The 19,733-nt window shown below is 36.2% G+C and overlaps 1 protein-coding gene across 1 annotated transcript in view; it reads left to right on the top strand.

Annotated features, from left to right (window-relative positions):
- The window catches only part of Tanc2 (tetratricopeptide repeat, ankyrin repeat and coiled-coil containing 2), a 476,564-nt gene that overhangs the window by 401,407 nt on the left and 55,424 nt on the right, over positions 1 to 19,733 (top strand). Inside the window, 1 exon segment of the mRNA XM_047542811.1 lies at positions 13,885 to 13,993. Within this exon segment, the coding sequence (XP_047398767.1) occupies positions 13,885 to 13,993 (109 nt within the window).

Here is a 19,733-nt window from a genome sequence, read left to right as displayed (position 1 = left end):
GGAAGTGGGCAGGTGATAAGAGAAATTCTTGATACTGAAAACATAGGAAATTTATCATACCAGTGAGTCTCTGAAGCAAAAGTGGCTGACTCAAAAGATAAGAATCCCACAGGTTTTTCAAAGTTGTCAAACCCAGATTGATGGCAGCAATCAGAAAGAGTTATCAACAGCTTAGTGGAACTTGACAGCAAATTTTCTTTTTTGTGAGTGAAGCAATTCACTCAGCCATCTCTAGAGACTTTCAAAAGCAGATCTCCACATTTAGTAAAATTAACACTAATAGGCTTCCATCCTCTTAGCCATTCATTTATTGTATCTATCAGCATATCTAATTGGTTCTACCACCCAAATTTTACTTGTAAGGATCCATTTATTTTCACCTTTGCTGACCACACCCTGGGCTCTCACATGGACTACTTTAGCTTCCTCATTGGTCTCTTCTCTTGCCCTCCTCCCATCCATTCTCCACCAGCAGCCAGAGTGATTTTTCGAAAACAATTCAGCTGTGTAACCGCTCCTGAAAATTCTTCCGTGGCCTCTTCTTATGTTCAGAATAAAATCAAAGCCAGATAATTTAGTACACTGTATTTATGGAGATAACTTCTGCCTACCTGTCTATATTGAGCTCATTCATGCTCCCTCTTATTCACTGTCTTCTGCCAGTTCCTAGAACTTTCTCTTTCTCGCCTCCGGGCCTTTGCACTTAACACTTCCCTCCATCTGGAGCTCACTGTCCCTGGCCCATTGCCTGGCAAGATCTCTCATTCTCCCTCTAGATCTCAGCTTAAGTGCCACCTCCTCAGAGAGACTTCTACTTATCTAAGTAAATCCCTCCTCATTTTTATATTAATCATAGGAACTTTTTTACTTCTTTTCTAACACGTATCAGAAATTATTTTATTTATTATATGTGAGTGCTTGTTTATTGTCCATTTTCCCCTCTACAATGAATGAACTCAATGGCGACAAGAACTTTTTTTTCTCTTTTACCTTTGGCTTCCTAATGATGAGAGTGTTTTGCACATAGTAAACATTTTTTTAAATGCCAAATTTGTCAGTAAACAAAGGAATAAGTACTACCAGTTTTAAGCTTGTAATGTAAAATATCTGAGCAACTATTCTCATGGCTCCACAAGATGAGCATCTTTCATTCACTATTACTTCCCACAATGCCTCAAGAGTAAGCGAACACACACATTGCAGCAAGTGTTCAGTGAACATTTTTTAAGAAATGTGTTCAAGGCTCAATGTTAAGCACTGCAGGGAATACAAATATAAATAACATACGTCTGTCTACCAGGACCTAAGGTTAGTGGTTTTAATAAACATTTATAATTAGCAATAATTCAAAGCAAAGTGCTATGCTAGAGATGTAAAAAAGAGCTAAGGGACATAGAGGAGGAAGAGAGATGAGATAAGTTAAGTCTTCCTGTGTCTACTGTTGAGATTTCACACTGTGACAGTTCAATAGAGTCATAACTCTTCTGTCTCACCAAGTCAACTGCCTAAGGACTTCATTGTTGGGGCAAAGAAGAGGTGTCCATTTTCCTAGGATAAGTGGTGCATTAACACAACAAAAAAGCAATAGGAAGATATGAAGCAGAGTAGTTAAAAAAAAAAAAAAGCAGCAAATCCTATCTAAATTCTGTGTTTACAAAGAAATAATGCTCTTCCACCCATTTCTACAAAGGTACATCTTGGGCATACTTACAGTCTGCTATGTATAGTTTACTTTCATCAAGGCTCTAGCATGTCACACTGAATATGAAACAGCACAAGGTGACTAGAAGTATATTTTGAACTCAGCTTCAATGAGAAAGCTATGAAAAGAAAACACCAAAGTAGTTATTGACTAATAAACTATAATCAGAATTTTTTCCATTTGCTGAGAATGGATGTCAACTAGTAGACTGCAAGGCAGCAACACCGAAATTTAATTGTAGGCCGGATTTTTAAGATAAGAGGTGAAAAAGATTAGGATTGTTGATCTGTCCTCAGTATTTGACTTATAATTACAGTCACTTCACAGTCTTGCACAGTGCCAACAGAAATACCTGCAAATTCAAGATTTAACTGAGTAGAGAATTGAAAAGTAGATCTGGAAGTCCTTGTGTTGCTCTAACTAATACCCATCAGCTTAGCTTTATTTCTTTAATGAAGTATTTATTGAGCGTCTCTTCCACAAAAGGACTGTGCCAACCACTAAAGAAACAGGTGAATAAGACACCCCTAAACTAACTAAAGCCATTACTCTTTTAAAGAGAAGTCAAACACCTTGCAACCAACAATAGTGCCACAGTACAAAGTACCGTGGGAACCTAGTGCCCCCCCCACCAAAAAAAAATCCTTTTCAGCTAATGTGATATTCAAGTTTAGCCTTGAAAGATGAATTGAATTTCATTGAGCAATAAATGACTGGGAGAGCACTGCAGACAGAGAAGGAAAGGTAATGACCAGATAAAAGCAACAAGAGTTTGGAGGTGTAAAGTGCCTTTGGGGAATTGTGAGCAGCTATAATGAGAAAATAAGATGCATGACCAGAAAGAGGGAGTGATGGGAGGTACCACTAAGAGAAAAGCTTTTAATGCAATGTTTAAAGCTTTATAATTTATTATGTAGATAACCGAGTCCTCTCTCACTCTTTGAGGAAGAGGAAACAGTGATCAGTTAACTCTGATAATATGAAAAATAGCTCTAACAAACAATATATGGGAGATAGCTTGAAGAACAGGAAAAATTACAGGTTAGGATACTTGTTATGAGTTTACAGCAGTAGTCTAGGCGAGAAATGCTGAGACCTCCAACATGAGAATAGATAACAAGGCATATGTGAAAGGGATATTTTGGAGATACACAAAAGTAATTGATCTTTTTGTACATATGGAAGGTAAGAATGGTGGGATCAAAAATGACTTAAGGATTTATCTTGAATGATGGAGGATAGTGGTACTACTAACCAACATGAAACTTTCTGAATGGATGGTGGAGTCTAGCATGAATAATGCAGGAGGAATAGTTTTGGGGGGAGAGGGTGTGTTCCAGTTTGGACAGAATTGCCTTCAAGGAAGGATGCCCAGAATGTATTTAGGAATGTGACTTCAGAAAATAGACTGAATAGAAAGCTCAAGGCATGAGGTTATGGATTTGTGAATTATCGGCAAATAACTGACAGTAGAATCCATAGGACTAAACAAGAGCACCCAAGTGAAGAATATAAAGCCAGGAAGTTGAGGAGCATGAAAACAGAAGCGTTAGATTTAAGTGCTAGAAGGTAGTGATGAATCAAATAATCATTTTAAAGGCTAATTAAAAGCAACCACTACAGAAAGCAGTATGGAGATTTCTCAGAAAACTTGGACTGGGACCACCATTTAACCCAGCTATTCCACTCCTCACTTGATGCCCAAAGGACTTGAAATCAGCATACCACAGTAACGCAGCCACATCAATGTGTATAGCAGCTCAATTCACGAAAGATAAACTATGGAACCAACCTAGGTGCTTTTCAAAAGATGATTGGATAAAGAAAATGTGAGATATGTGTGTGTGTGTGTGTGTGTGTGTGTGTGTGTGTACACACACATATATATCTAATGGAATATATATATATGTATGTGTGTGTGTATATATATATATATATATATATATATGTAATGGAATATTACTCAACCTTAAAGAGTGAGATTATGGCATTTGCCAGTAAATGGATGGAGCTGGAGAATATCATGCATGCTAAGCAAAATAAGCCAAACCCAAAGAATCAAAAGTCTAATGTTTTCTCTGATATGCAGATGCTAGCTACATCACAAATAAGGGGGAGTGGCTAGGGAAGAATAGAGGTACTTTGGATTAGACAGAGAGTAGTGAAGGGAGGGGGCATGGGAGTAGAAAGAATAGTAGAATGAATCAGACATTATTACCCTATGTGCATATATGATTACATGACTGGTATAACGCAATACCATGTACAACCAGAAGAGTGAGAAGTTATACTCCATTTATGTATCATGTGTCAAAATGCATTCTATTCACTTGAAAAGAATGTTACTCTGGGTATAATGTTCAATATATGACTACTGAGTCTATTTGGTCTAAAGTGTGGTATAATTCTTACATTCCTTATTGACTTTCTGTCTGAATAAACAGTTTTCTTCTGAAAAAAAAATGCATTCTACTGCCATGTATAATTAGAACACATTTTTTAAAAGGGTAATTAGAAGGAGAAACAAGAGAAAGTAAGGTCATGGCAGTCAAAAGAAGAGAACAGTTTCAAGGAGAAGATGCTCACAAATATTTTTTGTTACAAAAAAGTAAAAGTAAAGTGGCCATTTGTGGCTTGTGCCTGGATGCTTTAGCAGAAATGGTAACAAATGCCAGAATTCCATAAGGTAAAAACTAATGTGAAATGCAAAAGTGAAGACCACTAACATAAACTGTATATACTTCCCAAAATTTTAGCACTGAAGGAAAGACTTGACCATGTTTGTAGACATTAGGCAATGAGCAGATAATAAGAACTGAACTAAGATAGAAGAGAGATGCAACTATGAAACTACTAGAATAAAAGATAGGAAAAATGTGTCAGGATATTGGAGCAAGTAAAGACTGTTTTGGAGAAGCCCCCAAAAGCACAGGAAACAAAAACAAAAATAGACACAGGACAGGAAACAATCAACAGTGAAGAGAAAACCTATGAAATGAGAGAAAATATTTGCAAAATATACATCTGACAAAGGGTTGACATTCAGAATATATAAAGAACTCCGGAAAGTCAGTAACAACAACAAAAAATCACCAGGTTAAAAAACGGGGGAGCAATAGACCTAAATAAACATTCCTCAGAAGAAGGTATATAGATCCCTTGAGCTCTTCCTTAATTGCCAAAAAACCAAAAATGAAAAAGGTGACATACAAATGGCTAATAGTTATATGGAAAAATGCTCATTGTCACGAATTATCAGAGACATGTAAACCAAAACCACAATAAGAGATTCCCTCACTCACATAAGAATGGCTATTACCAAAAAGCCTAAAGTAACAGGTACTGACAAGATGTGGAGAAAAAGAAACCATTGCACACCACTGGTGGAAATGAAAATTAGTCATTATAAAAAATAGTGTGGAGGTTATTCAAAAAATTTAAAAACAGACATGATCCAGCAATTCCACTACTGGCTACATAGCCACAAGAAATGAAATTAGTATGTCAGAGATCTCTGCACTCCCGTGTTCATTATAGCAGTATTCACAATAGCTAAGAAATGGAAACAACCCAAATGTCCATCAACTGATGAACGGATAAAGAAAATGTGGTACATATCCACATCAGAATATTATTCAGTCATAAAAAAGAGTGAAATCTTGTTCTTTGTGACATGGTTGGAACTGGAGATCATTATCTTAAATGAAATAAGCCAGGCACAGAAAGACAGGTACTATATAACCTCACTCATTTGTGGAAACAAGTTGATCTCATAAAAAGTTGAGAGTAGAGGGAGAAGGGGATATAGAAAGGTTGATTAGTGGACACTCAGTTGGATAGCAACAGGTAGTTCAGTTATGCTATGACTACACAATAGGGTGACTGTAGATAGTAATAACTTACTGTACATTTCAAAAAGCTAAAAGAATTTTTAAAGTTTTTACTATAAAGAAATAATAAATGAGGAAGTAGATATGTTTAACCTACTTTAAACATTATACCATGTCTACATGTATTGAAACATCACCCCATTATAAACATGTTTTATGTTTGAATATACTATTTTGAAATGTAAACATAATTTTAAAGAGAGAGAGACAAAGGCTGAAGAGGTCTAGAAATCTGGCTATGACAAGGGCAATTTAGTTCTTCCTACCTAGACATGTAAATTGGTGTAGCTGCTAGGGAAGTTCTTTAAAGTTCCCACACTGGTATTTCTACTAGGGTTCAGGAACTGCAGTACATATTAGCAGCCTGACCAGGTAACACCTTTGTCCTCTTAAAACTAGGAGAAAGTAAGGCAGAGGCAAAGAGATTCTTGGCAAAAGCATTAATTACTCCTTGTCCTAAACAACCATAATCTGAGGGTATCATTTGAATTTCTCAGAGGAGATAACCTTACTGAAATATCACTTTATCAGATCATTCCATGAGTTACTTTTTTGCAAATGCAAAGACCCCTAGTAGCACAAGAGAAACAGCAACTACCTGATAGCATTGGTAACACATGCCTATAACCTCATCATCTGGGGAGATTGCAACAGGAGGATCACAAGTTAAAGGTGGGTCAGCCTGGGTAACTTAGTGAGACCCTGTCTCAATTAAAAAAAAAAAAAATTAAGGGCTGAGGAGGTAGTTTAGAGGTAAAAGCACATCCCCAGGACTTAAATAAATAAATAAATAAATAGGGCTGGGGCAGAAGTTCAGTGGTATGGTGCTTGCCTCGCATGTGCGGGGCAACGGGTTCAGTCCTCAGCACTACATAAAAATAAATTAAGATTTTGTATCCATCTTCAACTAAAAAATATTTAAATAAATAAATAAAGCAACTTCCCTCTTTTTGCCTTTTATGCTGGTCTATGGCAAGTAATCTATTGGTATGACACAGTTTGTATCCTTTCAATTAGCTGTCTTGTGAATTTAAAAAATGATTTCATATTCACTGAGGACAAGCAGCAGTTGTTAGGAAAAGGGTTACTTTTACACTGGATGACTAATGGGAATAGAAAATTAACTATTAGTGTTGCACTGCTCAGAAGCTATTCCTTTTCTGTTCTCATGGAGTCTGCTTCAGCGGTCTTATGATAAGGTGTAATAATTTCAACTTGTTTCCAAATGTCTAATTTATGAGAATAATGTGTTTTAGTTTCTTCTTTTTGCTGACATTGAGATGAAAACTTCCCTCAGTCTTCCTTCCTACTTGCTCCATCCTTCTGTCCATCTCTCTGTTATCAATTGCTCAAAAACCCTTTTGTTTAAATAAAGATAATGCTGACTGCCAAAACAAACCCTAAAGCTCCAGTGTTTATCACAATAGAAATTTATTTTTCATTGACTTAAAGTCCAAAGGCACGATATGGTTCAGGAGAGGTCTGCTCTACAGTGTTTCAGGGACCAGCCTAATGAAGCCTCTGCCATCTTTAACACACTGCTTCCTCAAATGTTGAGGTTTGAACATTAGAGAAGCACGCCAAGGCAAGCATATTAAGCAGGTTTTATTTAAAGGTAATAATACAGACTTCTCCCTGGAGGGAGAAGGGGGCCATGACTGAAGTTCTACAGTACCAAGAAGTGAGCACGACCTGCAACTCTTATAGGCTAGGGTCTCTACCTGCTTATCTCTCCTTCCTGCCTATGTGACTAGGAAGTTGCCGGTGACACAGCAAAAAATGGTGAGCAGCAGATGGCAGGGGGAGGGCCAAAGTGATTCAGGCAGGTAAGGGGTCAGGGAGCATTAATCAAGCAGCTCCCTGCCTGTAGTCCTTGACAAGGGCAGGTAAATTTGGTAATCAGTGGGATCCGGCCGGAGATCCTTGACATTCCATTTTCCCAGGGGCTATCTCCAACTTCCAGATGCAGATGACTTTCACAGCCTCCATTTCCTCAATTTGACCCTCCCCTATTTCTATATTAACGGCCTGTCCCCAATTCAGTACCTTTTTGATGGTCTTGACTGATAGATAAAGAGACAGACAAATGGAGAAAAAGGATTTTCTGCGTCAGATCTAAAGTGATGAATATAATTTCTGCCCACATTTCACTAACCAGAACTGAATCACATGACCCCACTTGAATGCAAGGTTTCTAGCAAGGTAGCCACTTCCTAAGAACAGCTATTGACTCTGGAAGGGGAGAAGCACAACCCTTGGTAGGCAGGAGGTCATCTCTGCCCTATAATTCCTATCTCTGTAGGTCTCCCCAAGTAATTCCCTACCTTTGCCTCTATAATATAAAACATGCCACAGCAGCACATATTATTTCAGCCAAAATCATAAAACAGATTAGATGGACTTTACATTATAAGCAGTTCCTCTTCAACTAACTGTAACTATTTACCACTTTGCACATCTGAGCATCATGCAGAATATCAAAGCACCTAAGTGTTGTTTCTCTAAAACATGAAAGTGTTTTCTGTTATGTTTGTCACCACAAAAGTTAGTGAAATCTGTGACTACACACCAGTGGCCATGACCAGAATGATGAAAAGCATCCATGCTAGAAATATTGAGTCCATTTGTTTGCATTACAAATAGAAACTTTAAGACTAGCTACCTCCCTGGGGTTCTAAGTGAAAATCTATTAGAAAAACAAACATAGTGTCAGTGTAGATAGTGTAAAACAACTTTTGTACAACTTACAACTTCCAAACTGTTAAATGGCGGTGAAGTGAAGTGATTCTTTAGAAAGGGTTTTTCCTCTAAAAGACTCCACATCTCTGAACACTTGAGGTATAAGAACAGAGTCATCAAGTGACAGTAGGTCCTCACTGCCTTATAACTCACAGTTGTCCAAGAGTGAGTATCATTTGTTTCCAGTATCCATATCAAGGGGATAGTGATGCCTGAAAATGAGAATGGAAGAAGATCTGCCCTATTGTATTCTGGACACCACCTTCTGTGACTTTTATCAAAGCACTTATATCCTGAAGAGAGGAGAGAAGTCAGTGCTGGGGGATCGTTAACTCTGACCTGTGATTAATCCTAAAATATCTAAAATTGAATATGTCTTACACATAAGACTTACTATGTTCCCCCAAACCTCTGGTCTTCATAAGAAATTCATATTCCTCTTTTTAGCTTAACTATTACCTTATTTCTTAGAGACCAGTTAGCTCCGTCCTTAGGCTTCTGTCTGCCTAAAGTTACACTACCAAATTTTTCTGCTTTGACTAATAGTAAATGATATCTGTAATGATATCACCCTGATCTGTGGATTTCTCTTTTGGCTGCAAATGGGTCAGAAGGCGTGAGGACCATGGTAAGGATAGAGCGTTATATTTCACTGTGTTGCACACATAAAGGATTAAAGTTCTATTTGAGCACATAGTCATCTTTGTGTATGTTTAAAGTCGTTCCTTTAATGTAGCAATATGCTAGTTACTATGGAGGATACAAAAGAAGTATAAAATACAATTCACTTAATATGTCTTAATTCTCACCACAGTTCTGTTTTACAGAGAGGTTAAGTAGCTTGTTCTTAGTTTTAAAGCTTCTCAGTACAGAACTAGGTTTTTACCTAGGGTTTCAGAGTCAAACAGGCAACTTTGTGAATGCAGGCAGGGAAATTTGCAGGGTAACTTTGAATCGCAAGGCAGTCTCATTGTAAAAGCTATGTGGACCATCCCCCAACCTATTGCTTTTATAACACATGAACATCTGAACTCATATTAAATCAATTTTGATTACTATCATCTTTAATTACAGAGGGAAAGCATAGTTGTGTTCAGTCATGCCTAAAATCACATCACACATATTAGAGTTCACTGTACCTTCTTAGCTACTCTTCCCTAAAATGCTAATCAAAAAATGTCAAAATTAATGATTACTGATTTTAATTATGTTAAAAATTCAGAGTTTTTACTGTACAAGTGAATATGTTTTTCTTTATATTAGTGTATTTATTTTTCATATTCCACCCAATATTATGAGTAATATCTATTTCTGTGCCTATGGTATTATTTTTGTGAGAATCTAAACATTATTTAAAGTATTTTGAAAACCACAAGATAGTATGCAGATATAAGCTATTGTTACTTATTCATTCTGCAGATATTTATTCCTGTTATGTAAGAATATATGTATGTGAAAAAACATGACTTCCATCCTCAGATTCTAGTAGAAAGACTGACAAGAGAACAGTATGTCCTGCCTAGGTGTTTCATGGATATAAGTACCTGGTACTATAGGAACCTAAAGAAAGAACCCTTGGGGCTCCTGGGGTTGTGAATCAGTGGTAGAGCACTTGCCTAGCATGTGTGAGGCACTAGGTTCAATTCTCAGCACCACATAAAAAAGTAGAGATAATTGTGTCCATCTACAGCTAAAAATATTTTTAGAAAAAGAAAGAACCCCTTAGTCTATCATGGGTATCAGGGAAAGCTTCACAGAGGAGATGGTATGAACTGAATTGAAGAATGAGTAATATAGACAGAAGGAAAGTGTGTTTGAAATCCTACAGATAATTTACAGAATCTAGTATTGAAAATTAAGGTAAAGTGGAAAAGATCGACAAAAAGACAAGGGATGAACGATGGGAAACCTTTAGACATTGTTCTAAGGATTTAAATGATATAGCAGAGAAAATATAAAGCAAATGAAGAATTTTTAGCAGAATTTTGATGAGGATTTTGAAATATATATTCTTGGGATGGGTCAAAGAGTGGGCATTGAACAATAAAATGGAGAGCATGAGACTCTTGCAATTACAAGAAAAGAAAAGAGTATAGTACAAAGAAAAGAGAAAAACAGCTACTAGGTTTTATGTCTAACCGACTATATTTGAAAAAAATAAAAAGACTTAAGGATATTTGGAATTGAGGAAAAACTTCAGGTTCAAAAGATGAGTTTCATCTGACAAGTCACGGAGGTAGAGATCCAGCAGGCAGTCAGAAAAGCCAAACTAAATATCAGAGTTTGAGGTGTCACTGTGGGAGTCATTCACATTGAGGTGAAAGTTGAAGTAAGGAGGCAAAGAGAGCTACCTAGGGAAGAAGACTTAATGGGACATAAGGCAAAGAACTTAAATCATTGAAGAAAATAGCAGTTAAAAAATACCAGGGTAGTGTCATAGATATCAAGAGACAGTTTCAAAAAGGGAGACAGTAAATAAGATCTAATGCTGGAGGGAGAAAAACAATCAAAAACTAAGAGAAAACCTATTTATTTGGCAATTAAGAGATTGCCAGTAATCTCAGAACATAGGCTAGGAGTCAAAATGAATAATGAAGTTCTGGAATGAACAACAAATGATAAGAGAAAAAGAAACAAATATACACATGTGTAGAAAAACACATAAATATACACATGTGTAGAAAAACAGACTACAGGTTACCTAGTGGTACCACATTTTGTCAGTAAGGTACAAATAAAAATTCTAGTACATGATATAAATTGGTGTTACCCATTGTGTCCCAAACACCATAAGTTTTGAGTCCAATGAGCTGATCAGAACCATTTTTATGAATAATGTAGCATACTTCTGTTAAAAAAGAAATGAACTGTAATTATTATCACCTTCATCTTATCCTTGATCTGTATTGCTTGCTGTTTCTCCTCAGTGCCTGATCAACACCAACAAAAGCAAGCACTGTCATCTGTAGGTAAATGAGATGGACACTGGAGAAATGAAAGCATCGTAGTAGGATTCCTTAGTTATGGCAGTGGAATGAAAATAGGGCAGAGTTAATTCTGTGTCTAACTGAAAATTCATTTCTTTGCCAAGCACAAGCTTTTTACCTTAATCCTAATAGGCATGGATTCTGATTCATGGCCTAAAGCATAGGTAGTAGATCAGAGGCCTATATTCAGAAATTCTTGTCATTATTGTACAGTCACAGATGAGTCATTTAAAATAATAATTCTTAACATCAGGAACGCTACAATAATTTCACTGTTAATAATGGGATAGAATTTTTAGACCTCAAGAATAGGATACTTATAAATGCTTCTCATTATCATCTAACTTCTCTATGCTCTGTTAAAACAACCTACCAAATAAGTTGAGCTTTCATGAGATAAATAAAAGTTGTGGCGATTTCCAGCTTTTCTGAGTACAAAACAGTCCTGGTCTCAGACCTTCAGATGATAGTGATGAGTCCGTGCAGGCTGAACTTTTCTGGACATTGTCCCAGTCAAATAACCTCCTTTCCATTATGTTTAACCTTATCCACTTAACAAGTTGGCTTGGTATCCACTATAATTGAGAAATTCTGTGAAGCCAAAGGTTCGAATTTCCTTTCAAAATCTTACTGACATGAAAGCTGAGATGATTCCTGTGTAGGATGGACAGTGTCCCACCCCTGCTCTTTAGGTTCTTCACTAAAGCTTTGAGAAGAAATAAAGAATGCTTAGTATGAGATATCTTCAAACTAAATCTGGCTAAGTAGCCAGTGTTCAGCATAAGAGAAAAATGCTCTTTAGACATTTGGGCCTCCTTTCAGGGAAGCAACACCAGCAAAAATTTACTTGCTGCTTTTCCATCTGTTTAATTTGGTCATTAGACTTGAAACTGAGATAATGGTTTCATTTCCCTCTTGCGTGACTCCAAGTGAAAGGAACTTTCCAAGGAAAAATTGAGTTACTGGTGACATAAAGAAGTCTGCTGACACTAACCTGGTGGATAGTAGAGACACAGTTCTAGTGTCCACAGTTTCTAAAAGCTAACAAATGTGCTGAGGTGATCCAGTGTTCTTTCTTTAATGACAAATTTTTTCTTCTAAAACTTTTTATTGAGCATACTTATATGTAGTAGGTTGCATTAAGTATTATGGAGAATATAAATAATCCAGATTTCTTCCATAAACAAACATAGAAATACATATACCCTGTATATAAACACATAGTACATACATTGAATACTGTGTATGAATCTCATCTAGCTAGAGATGATAGTGCTTGCTTTCATTGTTGGTCAGGCACTGAGGAGAAATAGCAAGCAATACAGGTCAAATATAAGATGAGGATGCACACCAGAATTTCTATTCTGTTATTAATAGTGAAATTATTATAGCCTTCCTGGTTTAAGAAGTATTACTTTAATTGGCTCATCCACAAATACATGACTGTGTGTACATGCACACATACACACACATGTGTACACACACATTAACATTTATAGAAGTATATCATTTGAATGTTTCAAGCTGGAAAAAAACAAAACTCCAATTGAAATGGATGAAACAATAAAGAAATATATTATTTCATATAATGAGGAGTTGAAAATCAGGACAATTTAGATGCTGTACAGTCAGAGCTCAGGCTGTATTTTTCTGCAGTTCTTGTAGCCTAGCACCCCTTGGCAGCTTTATCTTCAGACCAGCTAACCACATGATTCAGGAGGCAGTTCAGGGCATTGTAAGCAAACCAAACAATAACCAGAGGCAGAGAAAAGAGCTTTCTCTTTCATGACCAAATTGGGAATCTGTTAACAAGGAGATACGGGAGGATGGGTGCCATTAGGAAACTCCAGTCTAGTGGAAGAGAGAGCATGTGACTGTGGGGTAAATACTGTACTGGAGGTATATATCATCTATACTAGTAGCACTGAAAATAAAGTACTTTATTCAACTTGAGGGAAAGGGTAGAGCTGATCAGAATAGACTTCATGTAGGAAAGAGTCTGTTAATCCAGTTTAACCATGTCAAGTTTAGGTATTTGGGAGTCTCCCAATAGAAGAGGAATCCTAGACGGATGGATACTGGTCTAAGGCTGAGAAGAGAAGTCTAGAGAGAGGAAAAAATATATAAACTATCCATAATGGTGCAGGCTCTGAGAATGAATGAGCTAATCCAGACATAGGACAGAATAGGAAAGACCAATATAGAGATCCTGAGGAACACTGACATTTAAGCATTGGTGAAATAAGAGTTGCTGACAGAAAGAGAAAATAAAAATGAAAATCTTTTAGTGCCATCTGCGTGTGGGATGGGTGTAAGCCAACTAGAAATGACATTTTGTGCTATTCATAAATGTGATTTTGTGCTATTCATAAATGTGATTTAGGTAAAGGACTAATAAAAGCTAGGAACCTTTCAATACCCATTATTTGCCAAGTAGCAAGTGCTCTTCCCCCAGAAACTGGTTGAATGACACAGTTTCATTGGATGTATGACTGGGCCTGCTTTCCCCTCCAAAAGCAGAATGGGGTCATTAAAGTTTCTAAAATGAGTTTCTTTTTCTTTGCAGGAGTGGTCACACATTACTTGCCTTCTGGTTTTCTCGCCAAGAGGGAAAACTAAACCGACAGCAGACCATTGAATTGGGACATCACATCCTCAAAGCACACATCTTTAAGGTAATTAGAGAAATGGAAACCCTTTTTCTTTCCATTTCTAGCAGACTTCCCTTAACCTTATGTGTATGAAAAGAAACTACTGTTACTTCAGTGTAGTCCTTGCTTTCTGAAATTGTTTTGCTGCAAAGTTGGTCCATCTCCTAAAGCACAAGGCCTGTTCCTCCCTCAGTCTTTAAAAAGAGAACGAACCCTGTCTTACAGAGCAGTTAATAGGTTAACAGTGACATTTACATTGGCCATCTCCCAATTTAGTGGGTTTCTAGGCTTTCTAGGAAAGGCATTGTGCATGATCACTTAGGTATGGAGTATTTATATGCACACGCACATGTGCTCCATATATCACCTACCATCTCTTAAGGATAGTTACGTTATAACAACTGTAATTAGCACAGTTTACACAGTGTCTTTTTAAAAAACCACAGAGAGCAGCTAGTCTTTTAATTTTCTTATAATTGTTTTAGTGAAGATTTTAGTATTCCTGAGGCTATGATTTTTAAACTATTTACCTGGAATTAACACTAATCTTCCCTAGAGCTGTATTCCTTCCATCTCTCTCAAATTGCAGTCCCAGTTTTTCCCCAGCTATTTCAAAACTTGCAAGAATTCTATAGCATCAGCTTCTCTTAATTTTCATAAGGCTGGACTGGAGCACCCAGAAGAGGGAATGTGTTTAATCTGTGAGTGCATAAATGCATGCCCTCATTCATTCATTCAACATTTACTGAAGCATGGTACTAGGAACAGGGGTACTAGAGTTACAAAGGTACCATCTCTAATCTCAAGGAATTTGTAGTCCAGATAGCAGTTTTGAGTTAGCACATAGAAGCAGAGGAGGAAATTTGTTGTCCTGGTTTTTCTAGTTCCCAGTTTGTTATTTCTGTGTCTAATCATTCCAATCCCACAGTCTCTTCAGAGCTTTTCCCTGCTTCAGAATTGAGAAATATAGATATCTTAAACAGTTACCTTCTCTCAACACTTACATATTCTTCATGGGACAATTAGTTCATACGCTGGAAATCAGTAAGAAGGTTTCTGAAAAGTCTAGGAATAGAACCAGCATATGACCCAGCTATACCATTCCTTGATATTTATCCTAAAGAACTAAAATCACATACTGTAGAGATACATGCATATCCATGATTATAGCAGCTCAATTTACAATAGCCAAATTATAAAATCAGCCTAGTTGTCTGTCAGTGGATGAACAGATACAGAAAATGTAGTGTGTGTGTGTGTGTGTGTGTGTGTGTGTGTGTGTATGTGTGTGTCATTCAGTCATGGGAAAGAATGAAATCATGTCATTTTCAGGAAAATGAATGGACTTTGAGAGTATTATGTTACGCAAAACAAGCCAAACTCAGAAAGTCAGGGGTCATGTGTTTTTTCTCATTATGTGGAATCTATATAGAGAAAAGGAAAAAAATGGTGTGGGATCTTATAAAAATAGAAGGGAGATCAGTAGAATAGAGGGAGAATGCCATGGGGAAGGATGATGGGAGGAAAAGGGGAGATACTAGGGAATGAAACTGACCAAATTCTGTTCTGTTGTGTGCATGTATGAATATGGAACAATCCCATTATTGTGTATAATTATAACATACCAATAAAAAAAATGGTCACCTTGCCCCAAGAGGAATTGTAAAGATAAAAGAGTTCTCTTCAGAAAAATGGCATTAAGGGCAAATCTAAGAGTTTAGCAAATTATTCTCAATAATAAGCACACATCCAGAGAATACTGTTCATCAGATGGACAGAAGTGAAATCCACAGTGACAAGTCCTTTCTTGGAAACATAATTGTCTAACAAATCACTGTACCAAAAATGACCTTACTTAGTGGGAGCAGAGTGGCACTAAAATAACAGATAAGGTTATCTCGTTCCAGTTTCAAGTGAACTGGAAAAGGTCTACTACTTCCATAAACTCTAAGATCAAATATTTATTCAGTTAGATAGAAGAATGGCTTAAGCACTAATCTTTTAGCATTGCTATCTGCCTAGGATCAGATGCAAAAATGAAGTTGATACCTGTCTTTGTGCACCATAAAATAAACATCACATTCGCAGAGAAATAGCACAAAGCTTCATTTGACCAAGTGTGACTGTTTGGTACATGGGGATCTACATTTAAGCCATACACTTCTGTCATTAGCACAGTTTTATCTAATGTTGATGCAGACAACATGGTTGCCTGAGATAAGACTGGCTCCGTGTATGATTCAGACCATAAATAATCCTGTGTGTAGCACACAGTGATGACATGACTGCAAGCTAAAGCATGAAATCTTGGACCATGGTTTTTCTGGTTTTAAATGCAGAGTGCTCTCTCTTGATAGGATTTAACTTCTCTTCAGACTGCTAAAATTCTTAGTCCCCATCAGCTAAAGGTCATGAAAAGGCAAAGAGAAACTTTGTAGTTTACAATCAGTTCCGCTAATAGCTTCTCATCAGCAGTAATGTACAGTTTGATTTATATTTCTTTCCCATTTTAAATTTCCCTTGTCTTATCTTTGTTCATGAAAAATGCATATGTATTATAAATGACCTAAAACATGAGAAGGGGATTGGGGTTGTGGCTCAGTGGTAGAGCACTTGCCTAGCACATGTGAGGCACTGGGTTCGATCCGCAGCACCACATACAAATAAATAAAGTAAAGGCATTGTGTCCAACTAAACAAAAAAAAAAAAAAATTAAAAAAAAAACATGAGAATTAATGAATTGCCAGGTTTTTTTGAAAGTGGCCACACCATTTTACAGTCTTACCAGAGGTATATGAGGGTTTCAGTTTCTTCACACCAGAATGGGAGTGTTGCTCAGGGGTAGAACATAGCTTCACATGTATGAAACCCTAGGTTCAATCACTAGCATCCCCCCAAATTTTAATTTTTTCACACCTTCACCAGCACTCATTAGACATTATCTTTTATTTTAACCATTCTAGCAAATGTGAAATGGTATCTCATTGTGGCTTTAATTTGCATTTCCCAAATGACCCATACTGTTGAGCACTTACAATAGTCATTTAATTTTTTTTTATTTTTAATCTAAAAGAAAATAAGATGTTTATAAGTTATGACCAGAGATATTTCACCCTAATTTATAATGCAGGGAGTTTTCATTGGATTGAGTCTAGTCACTAGAGAGATGTGGGAGTATTCTTGCAATTAGCTCCTTAAATTCTGCCCTCCAAAATGCTCCTTTGGTTGGTCAATCCTGTCAGATTTCTTACCGGAACCTTTAGCCACTGGGGGAAAATGTTATAAGCAGAAGATGCTTAGCAAGAATCTTTTCTCCCAAAAGTAAGAATAATGAGCATAAATTGCACATGATAATCCCCCTATCACTTCAGAGATTAGCATCCTCTTATAGTAGTAGTTGGCAAACTTTTTTTGTGAAGAGCCACATATTTGTTGTCCATATAGTCTTTGTCACAACTACCCAACTGCCATTGTAGCTAGATAATAGATAATTAATGGGTATGGCTGTAATGCAATAAAACTTGACTTACAAAAAGAGAATTCTGGATTTGGCCAAAGGCAATAGTTTTCCAACCCCTTCTTTATAATGAAGAACACCATTTCCTTTGTTTACCAGCTTCTTTTTACTGTAACCAAACATAGCTATGTCCAATGGTCAGATAAGAATAGTGATAATCCATTTGAGACAATTGAATGACTACATGTGGGGCACTGGGCTGATATGTCTGCAATGACTTACTTTAATGAAACTCATTGGCTAAGTACCAGACTTGGGTTTTGTCACTTCTAAGATATCTGAGCCATATCTAAGATCCCTAAGAGGAGACTGCTCTTGTTTGTTCATGCTTTCTATTTTCTTGAAGTATTCAAAATACTAAGCATGCTTATTTTAAGCTATAAATTTAGATTCTAAGGAAGGGACTCCATTACCAAAAGAAACAAAAACTGGTCCCTTCTCACCTGAGTAATACAGCTACTGAAGGAGCACTTTTTCAGGTTATTTAAGCATAAAGTTCTCTTTACGAAACCATAAACTTAGAATTTAATCATGAGTTATTTTGGGCTACGTGACTGGTAATGTGATCACAGTTATCTGCCTGTCATCTTCGTCGAATTTAAGAAAAAACTCTTATCTTCCACATCTCTCAGGAGCAAAAGGTCAGCCCCCCCCCCCGCCGCAACCAGAAGAAATCAAAAGTCAATAGTATAAATAAAGTTAATATTTCAAATCTTAGACTCTGGCTCTTTATTCTGGGCTTGTTTCTTACATATTCACTCGAGCCTCATTGGGGCTCTCAGTGCTGCTTTATGGTCCATTTAGTAGGCCATTTAATTGAAGTTAACTTACAAAGGTCTGTTCTTACTCATCTTCCTTTTCTGTTTCTTCTTCCTGTACCTCCTAAACAAGTCAGCTAATTAAACAACCTAACTTTTGTGTTGCTGGAAAAATTAAAGCCATCCTACTTGACTTACAACTTCCTTTAGTCTTCTTCCCTTACCAACAAATAAATCTATATCATTACCAATTTTTACCTTTTTTTTTCCTTGTTTCACATAAAAAGATATCACTAGTTCCTCTTTAAATTCTTTTTTTTAAATGTCACATTTAATGTTTTCACCACTGTACTTAAAATCTACATTTTACAAAATGATCAGAAAGTGTGCCATGATAATTAACCAACCTCTGAAATTGTACCTTTCACACCAGTGTCGTCTCACACTCTTTTGATACTGAACACGTTTCTCATTCAAGTGAATTGAAATGCTTCAGTTGGGTTGATTCTCAGGAACCTCATAAAAAAAATAAAAAATAAAAGATATTGCACCATCTTTGTTTAGTAATCTAATGTTTGTTTCTTTTATAGCAAATAGTGATTTCACTGAAGTTAAAAAATCCAAACATTACTTATTAATAGTCTTAAAATTCAACTCAGACCACTCAAGATGAAAATACTCTGCTAAATACAGATAACTTACAATAATTATAACAGTTAATTGTCCATAACACACACCAAGATTTTTTCCTAGTCCAATTGTAAGATGATCCATTAGTTCTCCTTGTACAGGTGAAAAACAATCTTCAGGGTTTTTTTTTTTTGTCTTTTTTATTTTTAATATAAAAATTGGAAGGAGCATTCAAGTTTCAAGCTTCCACATTGAACTTAAAAAAAAAAGTCATCATCAGCATGGACCTCTTTAAATACTTATTATGAAATATTTCAAACATAAAACAAAGCATATTATCAGATTATTTATTCAATTAAATAAATCTTATAAATATCAGATTAAATAATAATCTGATAACTCAGATTTAACAAATGTTAGATTTTTTTACTTCAGATTTTTTTTATTTTTAAAAAGTATAACAAATATAGTAGATACTTATGTAACATTCCTTTCTTACCTCATTTCTGTCCCTCCTCTAGAAATAGCTTCAATTCAAAATGTGTAAGAATTTAGCACGTTAATAATCCTGATATGTTCTTATCCATATTGTGTACTTTTCCAACATCAATAACATATTCTTAAACAACATACAGAATTTTTTTAAGTTGATGTAATAGTATTATACTATTCATATAATTCTATAGCATGTTTTTTTTCCCTATTCAACATAGTCTTTAGGATTTATCTATAGATCTGGGTCAGTGGTTTTCTAATCTGGCTATGCATTAGATTTTCAGGGAAAGCTTTAAAAAGCATACACACGTTCCTGAATCTTACTCCCAGAAACTATGATTCATTGTTCTGGAGTAGAACATAG

This window comes from Sciurus carolinensis, chromosome 3, assembly GCF_902686445.1.
Source record: "Sciurus carolinensis chromosome 3, mSciCar1.2, whole genome shotgun sequence".
Classification (NCBI taxonomy): Eukaryota; Metazoa; Chordata; class Mammalia; order Rodentia; family Sciuridae; genus Sciurus; species Sciurus carolinensis.
This window is presented reverse-complemented; position numbering and strand designations above follow the sequence as displayed.